Source organism: Nipponia nippon, unplaced genomic scaffold, assembly GCF_047370975.1.
Source record: "Nipponia nippon isolate SJK-2023a ecotype South Korea unplaced genomic scaffold, ASM4737097v1 scaffold_6, whole genome shotgun sequence".
NCBI lineage: Eukaryota > Metazoa > Chordata > Aves > Pelecaniformes > Threskiornithidae > Nipponia > Nipponia nippon.
This window is the reverse complement of record NW_028262380.1, coordinates 42,474,270-42,493,639: the sequence shown is the minus strand read 5'-3', so window position 1 is coordinate 42,493,639 and position 19,370 is coordinate 42,474,270. Positions and strand designations below refer to the sequence as shown.

At 42.9% G+C, this 19,370-nt stretch overlaps 2 protein-coding genes across 9 annotated transcripts in view; one reads left to right on the top strand and one right to left on the bottom strand.

Annotated features, from left to right (window-relative positions):
* CLCN3 (Cl-/H+ antiporter 3) overlaps positions 1-8,164 on the top strand; it is a 69,031-nt gene extending 60,867 nt beyond the window's left edge. For 3 of the 7 annotated variants that reach the window (XM_087737579.1, XM_087737580.1, XM_009474790.2), the window contains 3 exons: positions 703-919; positions 3,260-3,335; positions 5,027-8,164. In XM_087737579.1, the coding sequence (XP_087593705.1) occupies positions 703-919; positions 3,260-3,335; positions 5,027-5,185 (452 nt within the window). In that variant the 3' untranslated portion in view covers positions 5,186-8,164. Of the gene's footprint in view, positions 1-702; positions 920-3,259; positions 3,336-5,026 lie in introns of those variants that run through there. The other 4 variants (XM_087737581.1, XM_009474792.2, XR_015700039.1 and 1 more) reach the window with 3 other exon arrangements.
* An 884-nt stretch (positions 8,165-9,048) lies between these two features.
* On the bottom strand, positions 9,049-18,913 carry HPF1 (histone PARylation factor 1). 2 transcript variants are annotated; one of them, XM_087737582.1, is made up of 9 exons: positions 18,793-18,913; positions 17,510-17,669; positions 15,736-15,922; positions 15,139-15,237; positions 13,934-14,084; positions 13,124-13,211; positions 12,336-12,508; positions 9,759-10,452; positions 9,049-9,236 (listed from the first exon to the last, which is right to left on the bottom strand). In XM_087737582.1, the coding sequence occupies exons 1-8, from the start codon at positions 18,847-18,849 to the stop codon at positions 10,321-10,323; spliced, it is 1,047 nt and encodes a 348-aa protein (XP_087593708.1). In that variant the 5' UTR covers positions 18,850-18,913; the 3' UTR covers positions 9,049-9,236; positions 9,759-10,320. The 2 variants fall into 2 exon arrangements, with proteins under 2 accessions (XP_087593708.1, XP_087593710.1); XM_087737584.1 differs by having other exon boundaries at positions 9,833-10,452.
* Between the last annotated feature and the right edge of the window lie 457 nt (positions 18,914-19,370).

Here is a 19,370-nt window from a genome sequence, read left to right as displayed (position 1 = left end):
ATGGGGGAATAGCAGAACATTCTTCTAATGATACACTTTCACAGGTAAGACGCATTTCAGCTGCTGAGATTGCACAGTGCAAGTTGCTTAGTCTTGGATTTTGGTTGCCTTAAGAGAGTCCTTGTGGGAAATAGTTCAGGGTACGGGGTGGGATGCTGATGTCACCAAGGTGAAGAAGACGTGCAAAGGAAAAGGATCCAGTTCACACAAAGCTAAATAAATTTGTTAGAAACAGGAAGACAACATTTTTAGAGTGATGAGAAATGAGTTCTTTGGTTTCACACCAGCAATAATTGCAGCCATTGGAATCATGACAGGGGAGCTGTCAACTGAGATTGGCTTTCCCCTCCACAGTTTTTTCAGCAGCCATCTATGTGCTTCCTATATGTTAGTTTTTAAGTCTTCCCACCTCTTTATAGTAAATAGAAGTTATTTATTGGAGATAGAAAGATAGTAGCCGAAGAACGGCTAAAGCTGTGTGGTAGACAGCTTTTGTGATTTCTGCACAAACGCTTCTTAGGGATAAAGCAGTGGCTATGGAAACACATCGAAATAGCATATATCAGAATATCAGCATCTAGAGAATAACATCAGAGCCTGGCAGCGTTGATTGATCTGTCTGTTTGCACTGAATTATCTTACTCCAAGAATGTAAATTCTTCCTCCTCTGCTCTTTCCCTCCCTCCCCTCTTTTTCTTAAAGAAAGTGCTAGAAAGAAGCAGGAAGGGATTGTTGGCAGTTCCAGGGTCTGTTTTGCCCAGCATACCCCATCGCTTCCAGCAGAAAGCCCTCGACCTTTGAAGCTTAGAAGCATACTTGATATGAGCCCTTTCACCGTGACTGACCACACACCAATGGAAATCGTGGTGGATATTTTCCGGAAGCTGGGTCTGAGGCAGTGCCTTGTAACACACAATGGGTGAGTAAAGTGGCAGCAGTGCTGTTCGTTTTGCTAGATACAGTAATTTTCACTTCCAGGATCAGAGTATTTGAACCAGGATATATTCCAGGATCGTGGTATTTGAACCCATAAGTTTGGTACGGCAGCTGAGGACCCTGACTGTTTGTTAAGAAGGTGCTGTGCTGCGGCACCTCTCTTAAATTCTTACTCCTCCCTTCGGTTCCAAGTAAGCAGGCAGGTGATGTCAGTCATTTTAAGATGTTCTGTTAAAAATTAGCTCTCATTCAGCAAGTTCTGTGCGTGCAACTTGCATGTGGAGGAGACACAACTTGTCTCGCAGAAATTTAGTCTTGTGTGGTGCAGAGTCTAAGGCCTGTATTTCCTCATATGTGTTCTGGCAGTGGGCGCTGTGTCAGCTATGGAACGTCTACAGATATCTGGGTTCATAAAAAGTAAGGGAGAAAATGATCCAGTCAGTGTCTCCTCTGCTGGAGCTCAGTGATGGCAATTGCCTCCAAGCTCTTGTTTTTGGAATACTAACAACTAAATAACTGCTGCTAGTTCTGGAACTTCAATCTGCAACCTTTGTTTCTACACTTCAAAATATTTCAAGAAAGTAATTTTAAGATTTAGAATGTTTGTAAATGAGACTGTAGGGAGTTGTCATGTGATTACCCACTAAATAAATCCGCCCCAGGCATGGAAACAAATGTTCATTATAATTGCCTCTTATTTAAACTACTCCTTTTTTCACATGATCTTTTCCTGTGTAGCTGTTCCTTTAACATTCTGCTTTCCTGTATCTCTTGCGTTAAACACTTGACACACAACATTGCAGCTCCTACCACAGCACCTTGCTTTCTCTTCAGCGTGTCTTTTAAGGCACCTGGGGAGTGAAACGTTGCCTGCTAATTCGCGTTATTTAGGATCGGTGTCCATGGGACAAAACCCAAGGAACCTGAAATATGGCTGGGACTTGGTTTTGCTGTGGGCAAAAGGACTGCTGCTATAAGTGGCAACTATTTAAATATCACATTGGTGTCCAAGTTTATTTTTTCAGATATATTTTAAAACAAATTTATTTTAAATGTTCTCCTGCTTTTTTTTCTTCAATGCATCCCTGTATTGAATGGCAAGATGTTTTCAGAAGCATAAATGACTTACAAACCCTCTCTCTGATGGGGAAAGGACATCATGATCTGACACTTAGAAGTCAGCGCAGGCATGCGATTATTCTTGGATTGGGGAGGGAAATTTGATTTGATAAAAATTCAATGAAGAATATTTACTATGATTTTTTTTTTCTTAGTTTCTGTTGTGGTTGAGTGCTCAAACATTGACATTGATGTTAAAATTGACTTCAAAGAAATATTAATTGTGCAAAGCTACGTCAAACTCTGCTATAAATTTTTAACTATTTTATGATAAAGTAGCCGCAAGTATGGATGGCTTTAATAATTTGCTGGTTTCAGACATTGATATTTGTTGTCCTCCTTCAATTTACAAACTTGTGCTATTCTGTGAGCACACTCACAACAAGATCAGATAGTAAATACTTGCACTAGTGATATTTAGCCATGGCATGTAGCCACGTGGACATCAAGGACTAAGCTATATTTTGGCAAATTTCCTGCAAATTGAATATACGCACATAAAGACCCACGTCAACTTATTGGTTCCAATCCAGATTGGAATAAGAACTGTGCAGAAATTGGTGCTGATGCCAAACAGAGAAAGATCTAAAGACTGAGCCTCATCTTCCTGATTTGTACCAGAATATCTGTTTCAGGGAGTGCTCTTGATTTATACTGTCATAAATGAGAAATTTGTCTGAATTTGTCTATTTCTAGGGACACCAGATAACCCTGCTCTGTAGTGCAGCTTCAAACCTCAGTTGCTATGACTTTACACAGTTACTACTTTGTTCATCTGCCGTGGCTTGTTAAAATGTGAATAATGATCTGTATGTGTGAGGAGAAATAACTGTGAAACAAAGAAAATAAAGCAGATTCTAGTTTCAGTGCCTCTAAACCCTGAAGAGATGTGAATCTGGGGAGAAGGGATGAAGGGTGTGCTTCCCTGGCGCGTACTTGATACGAGAAACGTACTGCTCTGGGGTGGTGGAAGATCCAATTGTGTTCAGCATTTTGGGAGAAAAAGAAAAAAGGCGATGTCTGGGAAAGGGTACTGACTTTGAAATCATTTTTCATTTAATTATCTCATTAGCTTTCCTGCAACCATTTTTTTTTTTAATTTTATTTTTTTTTTTTTAGTTTTTCTCTAATCCTTTTTCGTTATGATTAGAACTTTTTTATTTGATTTCACACACAGTTATTAGCATAACATGATCTGTTTCAGGATTGTCTTGGGGATCATCACAAAGAAGAACATATTAGAGCATCTCGAGCAACTAAAGCAGCACGTCGAACCCTTGGTGATTAGATATATCAGATCTCATAATTAGACACATTAGAAGTCAGGAAGCATGAAACTTGTGAACTGTTCAGGGCTTTTATGACATCGGCTGAACAATGAAATCATCTTATGCTAAAAATTTGTATTAAACCATAGAACAATATGTGCAAAATCCTTTTGTAGAAATTAAGCTGTGAATATGGACATACCGTTAGTCACAACATTAAAGGAAAGTAAACAACAGACTTTCTGATATTTTTGTTCTTGAGATCGCACAGACCCATCTAGTTGATCTGCTGATTTCCCCAGGTGGGAAAGCCCGCAGCTAGGAATACTTTTTCCCCTCCTAATGCAAATTAAGATTTTCATATATGCCCATTTCTTTTTCTGATCTTGACAGCTTTAAACAGCTGTTAAATAGCAAAGTAAGTATCGCATCTCTTGAGAAGCAAAGCCAAGCGTGTTTTTAACGTATCGCAGCATTAGATCTTCCCTGTAATCCCCCTTTATCAACATCATTTTTTAGACGTACTCTTTATTTTTAGCGAAGCCTTGTGATTTTATGTAAAGTCCTGTGATTCTGCTGCTGTTACCTACAGCAATTAATGTACTCCTTTATAAAATGTTCAGTGATATCCTAAGCCACTGAGTGGCATGCTACTGTGTCGGCTGTTGACTTCAGAATCTAGATACTGTTTTAACTGTGATGTTGTGAACTAACCTTAGATGGAAGGTAGACCTTGTCTTAATTTGGACGTGGGTTGCTAGTTACCTCTCTACTAAACCTACCTACCAAGTTTAGCTGCTTATGTGCAAAACATGCTAATTACGTTCTCATTTTATGCTCATATTTCACAAGTATTTCATGCGTCCTTTAATAAGACAAAACAAAATGTACTAACCAGAATAACAAGGGCAGCAGCTCCTTCATTCTGCTCTTTGCTTCTCCTGTGATATTATCCTTTTGGACAGTCTCACCCTTTTTGACGTTTCACAGTTATAATTTTAAAAGCCATGAAGACCCTGTCATAAGAGCACAGTACCTAAATTGGAAAATGAAAATTGTCTTTTATTAGTCACAATTTATTTTCTAAAGCTGTGAACTTCAAAACCTAGTTAACTGTTGTTTATTTTACAAAAGTTTCATGGCCAATCCAGTGTGCTCCTATGAATACATTCAGCCTGAGCCAGTGCGTCAGACTGGAAGGATCCTTACGATTTAAAAACGGAGGCGAGGGGAGTTTGATTTGCGATTAGGATTTTGGGCCATCAAGCGGTACGTCACTTCTGATGGCTAGGTTGGAACGTGCCTCCCTTACGAAATGGGATCAATATCACTTCTTTTTCATACCTCTTTTTTCTTTGTCCCTCTTTACTTTTTTGTTGGCATACGCTAATCAAAATTTCATTTTTGTAGAAACAAAAAGTTAAATAAAAATTGTCATGGGCTCTACTTGTATTACTTGTATTTCATTAAAATGGACTACAGCTGTCAGAGACCATCTGATATGGTGTCTCAGCATTGCTGTCTTTTAACAAACTGGTGGTTCCTCAATATTTTGATTAATAAAATGTTTTTCTTTAAATAAGAAAATCAGGCTGTTTACTTTTGCTCTATTCCTGTCAACAAAAAGGACTTGGCTACAAATTTGCTCTGCTTTATTATTTTCCCGCTTGGATTAATATCGATCTTCCGTTTATCCTTTTCAGGCGCCTCCTTGGCATTATAACAAAAAAAGATATCCTCCGTCATATGGCCCAGACGGCAAACCAAGACCCCGCCTCAATAATGTTCAACTGAAACCCATAGCTGAGGAGAGAGAGGAAGCGGAAGAGGAGGTTCATTTGTTGAATAGCACAACACTTTAGTCTGGGGGATGCTTCTAAAATCAGAGACGAGAGCTGGGTTTTTGCGTTAACAGTGCTGCTGGAAATCGGGAGTTGGTCTGGGGGAGTACGTGGCGAGGAGGAAGGCTGAAGGGAGCGTGGGAAGGCAGAGCTGCTGCCCTGCACTGGATGCGTCCCGAGACGTCAGGTCTGCCATGATAGTGCAGTGGGTGAGCCGAGCGAGGTGGCGCAGTTCTCCAGCCCCAGCCTGGTACTTCAGCATTGAAGAGACGTGTGACTAGTCCCTGTTTCTGGAGGGATCGTTCTGAATTGAGCCATCTTACGGAGACTGAAAGGTCTTGCCCTTCTTACCATTGAAAACTGTTGCGTTAACTCATGAAGCGTATAGTTATTACACGTCACCTTTCTACATTCCATAAGAGCTTTATTTCTCTCTCTCCTGAGCCGTAACAAAGCCTCTTTAAAATTGGTGTGCCCTTGTGAAGCAGTTGTTTCTCATATTGAGATGTACTGTGAGTTACTGAGGTTTGATCACAAGAAAGGAGGTTTTTCTTGTGCCATTAAATGTGCGAGTTTGTACATCGTGAAATGCTTGGGGCAGTACAGATCCACTGCGACAAAACCAGATCCAACAGGTAATACCTCGCAAGAACCGTGCGAGACTTCTTTCAACCCACGTGCTGTCGTGATATGAGAAAAACTAAAACCAGATGAAACGAGCGTTTCAAAGAAAAAGACTGTCTTTGCTGCAGAAAATATCAATAATGTGACCTGTCTTATGCAATTTTTGTATTATTGAAAACACTATGATATATACCAATGTCGTGCAGTATAAGGAAAAATACTGCTATTCTACTAGTTAAGAGCTGGAACAATTCTGTACACGTGTATCTGGTAAAAATTGCATGCTACAACACTGGAGATCTTTTTTTCCCCCCCTGTAAAATTTGAGAACGGTCATTTTTATTTTTCCTTCTCCACAAAAGACGTTCCACTGCTGACATGGTAGGAAGAAATGTAACTCATAACTTGCACTAAATGTATATTATTTTTCTTGAAGTTTTACCATTCTTTATTTATATTTGTATGGATTAAAAAATTATTAAATATGAATCAGTTAATATCTCACATAACTAATTACCTTTTTAATGTGATTTTATAGAATAATTCATATAATCCTCTGCAAGTCATGGAGGATTAGCAAATGTTTACAACTAGATGAAGGGTTTAAACAAAATGGTTTCTTTATGATCCAACATGCATTTTCAAATGTAACTTTCACTGCCGTTACCTTGAGATTTCCCTTTTCCTCTACTAGCAGATAACTGGAACAGTAATATAAAAATTTTGTTTAAAAAAACTGCAGGGTTTTGAAAATAATAGCAAGAAAGCAACTATAATTATTAGATAGCTTTTGAATCTTTTCTCGTTTTTTTTGTTTTGGTTTGGTTTTTTAAGTATATAGAGGTGTAAATTATATGTAGCCACAGAAGATGAGCAGCAGGGCAGAATGGAATCCGGTACTTGAAACTTCGGCAGGACTTTAAAATTCAGCAGCAACACAGACGCTAGCAGCCGAACGGACAGATCCCGAACTTCCTTACCTTTTTCTTTCCAGTCACTAGATTAATTTGTTTCGTATTTGTTTTATCAAACCACCACCGCAAACACGTGCAGAGGAAAAAAGGCAATATGCTATAAGCCTGAAGTTCGGAGGAAAAAAATTAAGAAATCATGCTTTATAATATGGGGTTAGATAAAATCTCCTTCTTTTAAGAATTATGCCAACAAGACTGCAAAAATATAAATGGGAAAAGTCTAAAATAATCATCCTGGGTATCTCTGAGGCATTCATCACAGATACCTCAAATGTCTTTATTTGCAAAGTACTCAGTATGATTTTATCTTAAGTACAACAACCTACTGAAACAAAAGTCTGGTACTTTTGCAAAGCTCCAAAATAATGCCTGTGCTTAAGTGCTCTGCTGAATTTTTACTGATTTTTCTGAGTATAAAACTGCCCCTTCCACCTCGACATCTCATCTCTGGCAGCAACTGGAACCAGTAGAAAGCGAAAGGTGCCAGTGGGCTCATGGCGATCAGCCCCTGTATTAACAACGGGTTTGGAACTGAAACAGGGAATCCGGCTGTGTTAAAAGGGGAGCGTTGCGGCAAGCGGCTGCGTTCTTCCACCCGCAGTCAGTGCTAGCGGGTCAGAATTTGTTCTGTTCCATTGTGTAACTCCAAAGAAACTTTACAGAAGGAACTTCACCAAGAGCAGGATTTGGCCCACTGGTAGAAGGCAGCTCTGGCAGCTGTCTGTGATGCTCGTTTCCCTTGTCTCACTTTTTTTCTACAGTGGAAGAACACAAACGCATTACACATACAAAAATTGCTTTACATCAGCTTGAAACCTCTGCCATTTCTGATGGTCTCATAAAACACTGCTGTGTTTACTGTATTAACTTGCACCTAATTCTACAGACCGTACTGTCTGAATTAAAATACAGTTCACACCCCTGCTGCGGTTTATAATTTCGGTATGGATCCCAAGTGCTGCATATAAATTGTGCATCTCTGTTTGCTCTTCTTACCTGCTAAGCTTTCCCTGTTGACATTTAAAATGTCTTCTGCTAAACATACGGTAAGAGGTTCTGATAACGAAGTACGTGTGCCTGTGCTGTGCAACAACAATTTTCTAACATAAAATTTCCAACGCCTTACTCAAGTTATTAATTTGAAAAAAAATGTGGTGGATGGGAGGGGGAAAGTGTCAGCGTTTGGGGTTTTTTTTTCTTTTTTTTTTTTTAAAAAAAAACATTCAGTTACTGGTTCATGAAGAATGCATTCTTTGTTAATCTGTGATGTTGCCTAGAACTGTATTTAATATTGATCTTAATGTTTTTATTTATACTAGTGTGGTAGAGCTGCGTATCATTACAGTAAAAATTCTGATTACTGTGATGATTTAATCAAACATTAAAAACTTCTGTATGACCATTTGTTGTTCTGTCATGTCTTGTCACTTTTTTCACAAACAGTATTTGTGTCGATTTTTGTATTTATTTTCCCTGAGAGAAAATGAACAGCTAGGAATTTTACATACAAAACCAGTAAGCAGATAACAAAAGGAGGAATTTCAGGAGGAGATGGAATCTGTGTATTGCCTAGCATTTGGCTACAAGTCAGCAGCCAAATCAACCCAATCAAACAAACAGATCAGTATTACGTATTTTGTTCCAAAGTAGAAATTTTAAAAATTGTTTTAATGATATAATTATAGAATAGTTGGCTTCCTGATTTAAAAGGAGATGATGCCTTTAGTGTCTAAAAGCCAGGATTACGTAGTTTCTACACAGAACATTTTTAGTACCTCTGGTATGAAAAAAATTGTTAGGCAGCTGTTGATGATGTGTATTAATGATGTACAGCACTTCAGTCTTTTTTTCAGGTGATGGCACAGTTTTCCTTCTCTGTTAGAGGGTAATAGATAAGACTGGAACATCCATAGTACGGTCCCCATTTTTGCAGATTAATTAAGTTCATATTTAAACAAGGAGAAAGGTGAATACTTTGTTGTTACCTCTACGATTTATGGGACATTAAATAAGAAGGTATCTTCTATTTAGAACGTAAAAAAGTAAGGGGGAATGAGACTGAATTTTCAAGAAAGTACCTCTTTTTTATGTATAAAATACAAAATTCTGGTCCTGTGAAAGAGTTTCTGTACGCTTGTGCTTATGTTTGATTAAAGCTGATTTATATGCTGATTGAAAGGGGTGGGGTTGTCAAATTTGCAAAAGGAGACGCGGCATGCAGTTCTGCGAACCAAAAGTACCTTGCCTTAAGAACTCAAGATGCACTTTTGAAAGACTCTGACTTACACTGTGAATTATTTATTAGTTTATGCTGGAAGGGACCTTCGGAAGTGTAATTGTCTGCTAAAACGCAGGTAGGACTTTGAGATTTGAGCACGTTGCTAGTGGTCTATAATCTTCCTTAGCAGGACTGTCATCATTAGTAATGACGTGAACTGCTACAATAGAAGTCAAGTCGCTGTACGACGGCAGGCCTGGCGAGTAAGAGCAAATGTTATTTTCCATTGGTTTCTGGACTGTTACTTCAAGCAGTTGCCTGAAAATAAAGCTCTAAGGGTAATAACAAAATAGAACAGCAGAGCAATGAACTGGAAAACAATTTGCATCTTGTGCAAAATCACTTCATTTCTATTTTTAGAAGTCCAGATTAGTGAAAATGGGGTGACTTCATCTGACTAATAAGGTAGCAAATGCAGTGGAATTCCTTATTTATCTTGCAATGTCAGTTAGCTGGGTTTTAATCCTATTTGTTTCCCGTTGATTCAGCCAGATCCAGAAGATCGAGACCAGAGGCAGTGCTTTGTTATAATGCAAAAGGGCAAGCTGCTGTAACTTAATTTTTTACCTATGTGGCGGGACAGAATTGAGGAAACGGACAATGCCAGTGAAAATCACCAAGAGCAAAGAAATGGAGTTCGGTAGGTGTAAATAAGCAGCTGGGTGCGACCGAGGTACACCAAGTCAGTCCACGACTGAATCGCTCCCCCGATACCTACAGCTTCTCTGAGAAACGTAAAATGGTAACGCGCCCTCGTTGCGCCTCCTGACAGCAAGCAGGCGGCGGCACTACCTGCTCTCGGTTCAGCTTCAGGCTGAGAAACGGAGACGAGTACAGAAGGCAGAGTAACCCCAGCACCGGGCTGCCGCTCGTCCTGTGCGGAAGCCCGCGAGTACCGGCAGCAGGGGCGGCACGGCCAGCGGCCACCCGCGGGCGGGCCCCGCGCCCACCGGAGCCCACCAGCCGCCGCTCCCCGTCGGGGCCCCGGCGCCCTCCGGAAGCCGCCGCCGGTTGAGGGCGGGGCTGGCGCAGCCGCGCGCGGGCGGCACTCTCGCGGGCCCGGCCCCTCGCCCAGCCCCACGCGCGCTGACTTCCGCCGGCCGGTTGCCGCAGTACCGGCACGTGACGGCCCCGCTCCCCGGCGCACGCGCAGCCAGCACGCGGAGCCGCCGCCAAGCTTTTCCTTCGCCAAGCTTTTACTGAGCGCGGGCAGCCGCGCCGAGCGCGCGCACGCGGCAACACAAAGCGAAGCCCGGGCCCGGAGCGCGCGGCCGGCCGCCTCAGGGCGCGAGCCGGTCCACCTCCTCCTCCCGCCGGCTGGCCAGGTGCGACTGGATGATCTCGGCGAAGAGGCCCCTCTTCAGCAGGCTGTAAGCCAGAGGCAGCAGCTGGCCCACCGTCTTGTGGAAGTACTGCGGGCGAGAGGGAACACAAGAGCAGCTGGGGGTCACGGCTGTGGTCGTGCAGCGGGAGCAGCCCGCCCGCCAGGCCCTGCCCCACCCAGGGCCCGGTCCTCAGCCCCCCCCCGGGCCGGTAACGGCCACAGCCAGGCCGGGCTGGGTGACCGAACTGCGGCACGGAGAGGGGGAAATCGATTTTTAGCGATGCAGGAGATGATGATCACTACTGTTAAGGCATGGAGTCGTCCAGCCTGAAGGCTGGGCTGGAGTCCCAGCTCCTGTCACACTCCACAGCTCGAGGGGATCACAATAGGACTGAATGTGTAAGTACTACCAAATGTGTACAAGTCAGAGCAGATGTAGCGTTCGTTATCGCTACTGTACATGTAAGCCCACTACACCTCTCCTATGAAAGGGAAGAGGTTTCAGTCATGTTTCCTGCCTGAGGCTACGGATAAAGTGTCCGTGTTTCTTCTGGCTCTGCAGGCAGGGCTCTAGTCAGAACCAGAAAGCAGCTCTCAACATCTACAGGCAGGCAAAAACACTGGGGCCAAACTGGGGCGTTATTTATGTGGAAAGCCATTGTTTTTCCGTTCTGTTTCCTACACTGGAAAATGAAGTAAGGTTTCTATTTTCAGAAAGTAGCTGCAAAATTAGAGCTGTTTCAGATTGCTGCATAAGATAGGTATCGGGCCACGTCACAGTGCTGCAAAGACATAATCATTCATTGCACAAGTTTGCTAGTGGTTCATCTCACGTGCCAAGAAGCACGAAGCGTGAAAGATGGGGGTTTGCCTCCAGCTGCTCAGCCAACCAGAAGTCACTTTCCTTCCAGACGTAGGAAGGAATTAAGCAGCTGAAGCAGCACAGTCACCGAAGGAAGGGTCCTAAATAAGCAAGGTATCAGAGGAAAGTACCACCACATTCTCAGATGCTGTAGGGAACTTGTGAGAGCAGAGCAGGACATCTGAGAAACACATTAGTAATTTAACAGTGTATGGGCGGAGCAGTGATTTTTCCTTCATTTCAGTGGCTAAATATTTGAACTAGTGTTTAGCACAACTTTTCTGGGCCTACATTTAGTATTGCAAGATTTTGATCTTTCCACGTGATGCTCTGGAGCATCCCTTAGCCAATACTGTTTTTACTAAACGAAGCCATGTTGCACGGGTGTTTCTCTGACCACCCATTCATATTACACTGATGTTGAAGCTTCTTTAAATGTTATTTCCTAGCCATAGATTTGTTACGGACATGACCCATTTCATCAACGGGCCAGCGGCTAATACAGAACAAAAAGCGTTCAGTAGAATCTTTACATGTGATTAAGTCAATCAGCTTATTTATGATAATTTGTTAGCACAGAACCAGAAAGATACTAGAAGCGTAGAGATGCAGCCAGCTGGTGGGAGGTGTTTTATGCAGCCATACAGGCAGCGCAGGTCGGCAACTGACTGAGGTTCCTTTTTTTTTTGCTGGGGTTACTACAGACATCAGGCTATTTCTTGATCCAGTTGAACATGCGTGCTTGCGCCCATCCGGGTAGTTGGGGACAGGGGGCCATAGCTATTCAGTACACCTGGATCAGACGTTCTGCAGTTTTAGGAGTCTAATGGCAACTCCTTGAATTATGCACACTGAATCACAGCAGTTAAATGCTTCTGGATTGCAGGACTGTGCTTTCATACCAGCAATTTTAAATTCAACATGGAATGGTGTCCTAAGTGTGACTTTTCAACAGTCTTCACAGATCAAGAATATTCTTTAGACTTGCATGATTCCTAGGGCTAATTATGCGATAGAGTTGGGAATAAATATTTATGACACAGAACAACTCCTGGTCCGTGCCTAAAATAATACATAATTTTCTGAAGTATGATTGTCATAGTACTCACATGTGATCCATAGCAAAACAGGTCCATACCCAGTTCGTATCCCATTCCATAGTCACATTCATCATTAGCAAACTGAACAAAGGTGAGCATTTCTTGAATGGGTGCAAAGGCCTTCAGTCTCTCATCATCAGTAGGTGCATCAACAATGGCCTTACAGATTTTTTTAAGATTAGCTGTAAGAAACAGAAGCAGAAATATTTAGATGCTTAAATAAAGAAATTTAATATTGCACAGAAGTAGTTTGTGGCAAAAACATACCTATGTGTCACGCTTACATGAAGACTAAGTGGGCACACCCTGAGCTGCTGGTGAAAAAGCTTCCCCCTTTCCTTTGCTGCTCATTCTTGCCCCGTCCCCATCCATCTCAGTTCCCCATACAGAGACGAGCATTTGTGTGGCGAACTTGCATCAAGGAACTGATTCTGATTAGAACAACACTGGGAGAAGAGGGGGGATAAGAAATAAAACCCACAAATCCCTGAATGCAGAGCAGTTCTTTGGATCTACTTCCTGCATGGCTGTGCCAACAGAAAAGAGAGGGTCTTCTAAACTACTACTTCAGGAATTATTATTTCAGATTTAGCATGTTTCACTGATTCTCATCTGGTTCATTTAAGGAAAATACTTTGAGCTCAAGTGTGACGGTTAAGACTTCGGCCTTTTACTCCCACCGCTCGTATTCTTCAAGTAGGAAATATGAAAGCAGTTTGGTTTTTGCAGAGTAGCTGTGTGAGTGAAGGTTGTTTACTTACATAAAGCAGAAGAATATAGTAAACAAAGATATTTACCATTTGTTTCAGGGAGTTCTCTGTATCCAACATCATTTTTGTCTACAGGAACAACTAGGCCTGCTCCATGAAATGCTTTGGTCACCACCTAAAGAGACAGGAAATTGAATATGGCACCGTAATTTAATACTGTGACATAAAACCACTCACCTCACTAAACACCACCTGACTGCTGGTGGTCAAACCTAACATAGTGTCCAGGCTCCAGGACATCCACTGAGTTTTAAAGTATATAGCAGTTACTGCTAAGTACTGAAGTTTAAAATAACTGGAAACTCCAGTTCAGCAAAGTTCTGAAATCTAGGAATCCTTGCAGTCACTTGTGTAGCACTGTACTACATTTGTTTAGTCACTCCCTACCATAATTGTTTCTGATAGGTCTGTGAAAAACCTCTGTTACTAATCCATATCATCCTTAATGTTCCCGTTTCCAATAGATCCAACCCAACTGTTTACATGAATCTTCACTTTGAAGCAGTTTTCTCCATGCTCCCCATTTGGTTTAGTTTTTAGACTATTTTCCTTATTGTTTGTTTGGGGTTTTTTTTCTTTAATTGAATGCCAAGCTATGGTTGACAGGAGTGAAGTGTTTTGATTTAATCCCATTATCTGGAACACATTTGTATTAATCTTCCTTCTCCTGAAGTTTTATAGAGAGAAGTGATTAGCTCTTGAAATTCCTAAATGAAGCATCTTTACTGACTAGGGGGAAAAATTAAAAAATGATAATAATAATAATAAAACCCCAGGGAAGTAAATGAAAAAAGGTTAACAGAACTTAGTTCTCTCCAGTGGATCAGAAAGTCATACTTTCTTATCTCTCTGTTTCATCTTCATGGTTTTTTGTTCCAGAGAATAACCCAGTTCTTTTGCTGTTCTTGTTAGCTTTTCATCTATGTCTTTCAAAATAGCGTTTTTCTTTTTATCAGTCACTTCCTTAAGTTTTTTTGACAAAAATAATCTGCAAACAGAAGAAACATGTCTTAAAAGATCTGAACAGAAAACAAACAAGTGAATAGCCTTCTAATCACTAAACCTCCAAATCTTATAATGAAGATTAGCAGTCACGTGTTTATTTATACACACAGGCTTGGGAATGCAAGCCTCTTAACAACAAGGAAGAAAAGAAGTTTGGCACAGGCAGTACTTTGGCATTTCCTATCTGTATTTGCATTACAATATAGTTTATGCCATCTGCAGGTGCTGAAGATTCTCCTGGACTCAGCAGCTGTTCATCTTTCTATCTTAAGAATTCAGTTTGCTGCTGCAGTGCCATATACACTATTTGTCATCCAAGTCATGCACATAAATACATATTTATGAGTTTCATCATAGTGCTTTCAAAACAAATGGCCTCGTTTAACTCTGCACTACACAAGGGTTCTTTTGCCAAAGCTTTTCTTCAGTATGCTTTCACTTACTGACACGCGCCTGTCCTTAGAGAGCTTTCCATTTTTAACTGACAGGTCATGAAACCTGATGTTTACATTCATGATGCAGGACCATGTAAAGCTTCATGAATCATATCGAATTCCATATCCATAAAAATGTTATCTTGCCCCAGGTCAGAAATGGTACTTCTCGTAGTTATTCATTACATACAAAAATGATGTACTTTTCTGCAGGCAAAACCAAGAGCTAGATGCTACGCATTTAGTATGATATTCAGATTTCCTTCACCACTGTTTGAGACGCCCTTTCTTTACTTATGAAGTATTTTAACACACCCACTGGGCATTTTTTTTTTCCCCCTATCGGGCCTATCCCTCCCAACATACTTAAAGAATGAGATAATTAACACCTATCTATTTTACTTGTAAGAGGAAAACACTGTCAAGAAGCCTATTAAGACTTTTGAGGAGTACCATTAAACTTGCTAACAGGAACAGAAAATAAGTGAGGGTTTCTTGAGAAAGAAAGATATAAAAGTTAGCTGCATTATTCCACATCACATCTCCCAATCAAGTTTCTCTTCTACTCTACTTTTCATAAATAGAAGTAAATATGAACCTTACTTGACTGCAGCAAAGACATTATCACCAACTTGTGAAATCACGCAGCCCTTCTTAGCTTCATTTGCACCAACCCACACCGGGAGCTCATCTGGCACATCCCTATTTATGAAAAAGTACACACAAGTAATCAAGCTGTGTCCATTTCTCCTATTTCAAAGTAAAATTATTTTGCCTCCTCACCATGCTGCCATCTCCTTCAGAAACCTAACAAGAAACACCCTTAGATCTAAAGCTCTAAGATCTTAGAGCAGGATGTTGAAAGGAGCTTGTATCAGTACATGCAGAGAGAATACACATTCCCTTTATTCCATAAGGCTTGACTTTTTCTTCTAAATATCATAGCAAAACTTAAAGATTAATAAGTGAAGGTGCTCTGGAGGGCTGAGAGAGGTAGTTTAATAAATACTTAAATCTAGTCTTCAGTATCTTTGGTCTTTTTTAATAAAAGATATCAACCCACATGTTAATATCCTGTTACAGAAGAGAAAGATTCTTGTTTGGTGATAGTGCACAGTTCTCAAATCCTATCTCGTGGAAAAGAGGAGAAAAAGCTACACATAATTATAGTCCAGCAAGAGCATATATTAAATAAAATACCTGAAGTATCCCATGTGATACTGTGTTTTGCTATCGCCAACAAGTATAGTCTGGAATTCTGGAGGATCATAGAAGAATCTCCAATGAAGATTGAAGTCCACATCTGTTGATTTTGCTTTTTTGTGTTTTCCAGCAAGAATATCATATGGTCCAACCAGTGTAAGTCCAACACTTGACACAAGTGCATCTGAAAAGCAAAGCATGAACTTGTTTACTTTCTGGTGGGTGCATAAACCAAGAAGTTCCTCTGTCACTCAGGTACCAAAAGCTTCCATAAATCCAAACAGTCAAACACTTGTTTACCAGACAAGGAAAGCTGAGATGTTCTTTTATTCAGATAGCTTTCATTCAAGAGTTAGGTTATTACACTTCTCCTAAGTAGTGGTCAACGGTTCAGTGTCCATCTGGAGATCGGTGACAAGTGGTGTCCCTCAGGGGTCCATATCGGGACCAGTACTGTTTAATATCTTCATCAATGACACAGACAGTGGGATTGAGTGCACCCTCAGCAAGTTTGCAGATGACACCAAGCTGAGTGGTACAGGTGACACGCCTGAGGGATGGGATGCCATCCAGAGGGATCTGGACAGGCTGGAGAGGTGGGCCCATGCAAACCTCCTGAGGTTCAACAACGCCAAGTGCAAGGTCCTGCACCTGGGTCAGGGCAACCCCCAGTATCAGTACAGGCTGGGGGATGAAGGGATTGAGAGCAGCCCTGCCAAGAAGGACTTGGGGGTGCTGGTGGATGAAAAGCTGGACATGAGCCAGCAATGTGTGCTTGCAGCCCAGAAGGCCAACCCTGTCCTGGGCTGCATCAAAAGCAGCGTGGCCAGCAGGTCGAGGGAGGTGATTCTGCCCCTCTGCTCTGCTCTGGTGAGACCCCACCTGGAGCACTGCCTCCAGCTCTGGGGTCCTCAGCACAGGAAGGACATGGACCTGTTGGAGCGGGTCCAGAGCAGGGCCACAAAAATGACCAGAGGGATGGAACTCCTCTGCTATGAGGACAGGCTGAGAGAGCTGGGGTTGTTCAGCCTGGAGAAGAGAAGACGGCGGGGAGACCTTATTGCCGCCTTTCAGGACTTAAAGGGGTTCTCTAACAATGACAGAGACAGACTTTTTAGCAGGGCCTATTGCGACAGGACAAGGGGTAATGGTTTTAAACTAAGAGAGGGCAGATTCAGACTAGATATAAGACAGACATTTTTTACAATGACATTGGTGAAACACTGGAACAGGTTGCCCAGAGAGGTGGTAGATGCCCCATCCTTGGAAACATTCAATGTCAGGCTGGACAGGGCTCTGAGCAACCTGATCTAATTGAAGATGTCCCTGCTCATGGCAGGGGGTTTGGACTAGATGACCTTCAAAGGTCCCTTCCAACCCAAACCATTCTATGATTCTAAAAGAAACCGTCATTTCTGGAGTGCCTAGGGATGCCACACTCTGTTATATAATAAATTTGGGGAAGCTGAAACCTGGATCGATATGAGGAAACTTCAGTTCCACACTAAACATTTTAAATATACTTGCAAGAAAGGCAGATTTAGTCCCTCTGTATTACACGATTTAAGTAATTGTATCTTAGAAAGCTTGAAGTGTACCAACATCTTCATGATTACCTCCAGTATTCTTGTTTACACTCACGTAAATATGCTGCATCTTAACTGAAAACTAAAGCAGCATTAGAATGCATCTGACCATCTCCAGCTTGCCTGCCTCCAGGCTGTTTTTGAGAGTGAAAGTAAGAGAAGGCAAAATATATTTAAAAACCTACCACTTGGTTTCTCAGGATCTAGTTCCTCACAAAACTTCCAAAACTGATAGAAGTCTTCAGGCAGTCTAAGCCGATAGCATGCTTCTGCTTCTTGACGAAGATTATCGGGGACATCTGCCTGATTTGACCTTCTCTTCTTGACATCTCCATTTTTTTCACACTAAAGATAAAAAAAAAAAACAAACTTAATTTAGTTGCTTCCTGTCAGTTCTGTTAAAGGATTTTACAAAACTTCTGTATTAATGGAGGATAATGATTAAGACCATTAAGTCATGCTTGTTGCTTAAACCAGCATATATACTGATTAGAACATCTATTTTGGACAGAATCCCTTAAAAGTGCATTATCTGGGATGTGCTAAACATGTATGAAATAGCAAAGTGCTACTTTGATATTAATGGGTCAATATAACCAACAGAAGCACTTTTATTAGTTAATGAAGCAAAGGACTAAGCAATCCTAAAGTCTAATCCAAGCTCTACGTTATTTTAAAAAGACCACTTCCAACCACACACCAGCTTGCATCCAAGAAACTTGTGTGTTTTACAGCCGCTTGGAAGTAGGAATCCTATTTTGTCATGTCTGGTTAAACGACACACAAAAAGTCCTCCATATCTCTACTATCTGAAGTACTCTGCTAATGAACATCCGAAATGGCACAGTTTACAGGACAGCATTTTAAAAGTAGCTTAAAATTTAAGTTGTTTTTAAAACTGAGGTAACATGAACCGAAACAGGATAAGAAATGATCCACACAAGCACGCACACCAGGAAAGCAGTAACCTCAGCCACCTCATTCCCACATAAGGCTCCAAGAATGGGTATCTATCATTACCCCCCTCTTTTAAAGAATAATAATAAAAAAGAAAGGTTTCTTTCCTCTTGTTAGGAGAGTACCGTGAGGCAGACATTCCACCTCTTAGGAGGGCCGCCATCAAGTACTTAACTGCACCAGGAGCACTGGTTTCTAGCAGCAGGCACCCTGGGCGGCTGCTGTTTACAGCACACCTGAAAGGCGGCGGTCCCCCGGGAGCGGCTCCCGCGCTGGAGAGCGAGGGGCCCGGGGACTTTCCTCAAAGCTACGGCGCAAACCAGAACGAGGGGCAAGGCATCCGCATCCATTCCGGCCTACGGCCCCACCACCGCGGCCCTCAGAGTTCGCCACCCCCGCCCCGACCCGGGGGTGCCTCAGGCCGCGGCTGCCGGTCCCCGCCACCCCCCGCTGGCAGGCTCGGTCCCCTCAGGCACGGCGGCCCGCCCCCCCCACGCGCGCTAACGGCCACCTGCTCGCCGGCCGGGCCCGCCGCCCCGCGCGGCCTCCGCTTCCCGCCACCTGTCATGCTCGCGCCGGCCGCATCGCGCCCGCCCGCCCCGCCGCTTCCGAGGCCGCGCAGCTGCGCCTGCGCAGCCGGCGGCGCGCGCCTGGCCCGCCCCGCCCACCGGGGCTTGGCGGGCGGGGCGGGAGCGGTAGCAGCCGCCCGCGAGGAGGCCGGCGGGAGGGGGTCGGGGTCGGGGCCGGGCCCCAGTCCGAGGAGGCGGCGGCGGCGGGCGCGCAGCGCCTTCCCTTCCCACACAGGCACCTTGCCGCAAGGTGAATGAGCGGTTTTGCAGGGGCAGTACGCAGCTCTGCATCTACGCATCGGCTGCGGAGCCAGCCTGTTCGGTAGTCGGCTGGCAATAGAGGGAGGATTAGAGGGGGCGGGAAGAGGGAGCAGAGCGGTAGCCCGTGGGCTGTGCCAGCCCCGGGCTCACCGCCTCTGAGGGGGGAACGAGGTGGGAAGAGAACGAAGGCAGCTGACCCCTGATGGCGGACGCGTCTGTGGCTGGAGCTGGGTGCCAGAGATCAAGGCGGGAAGCTCCC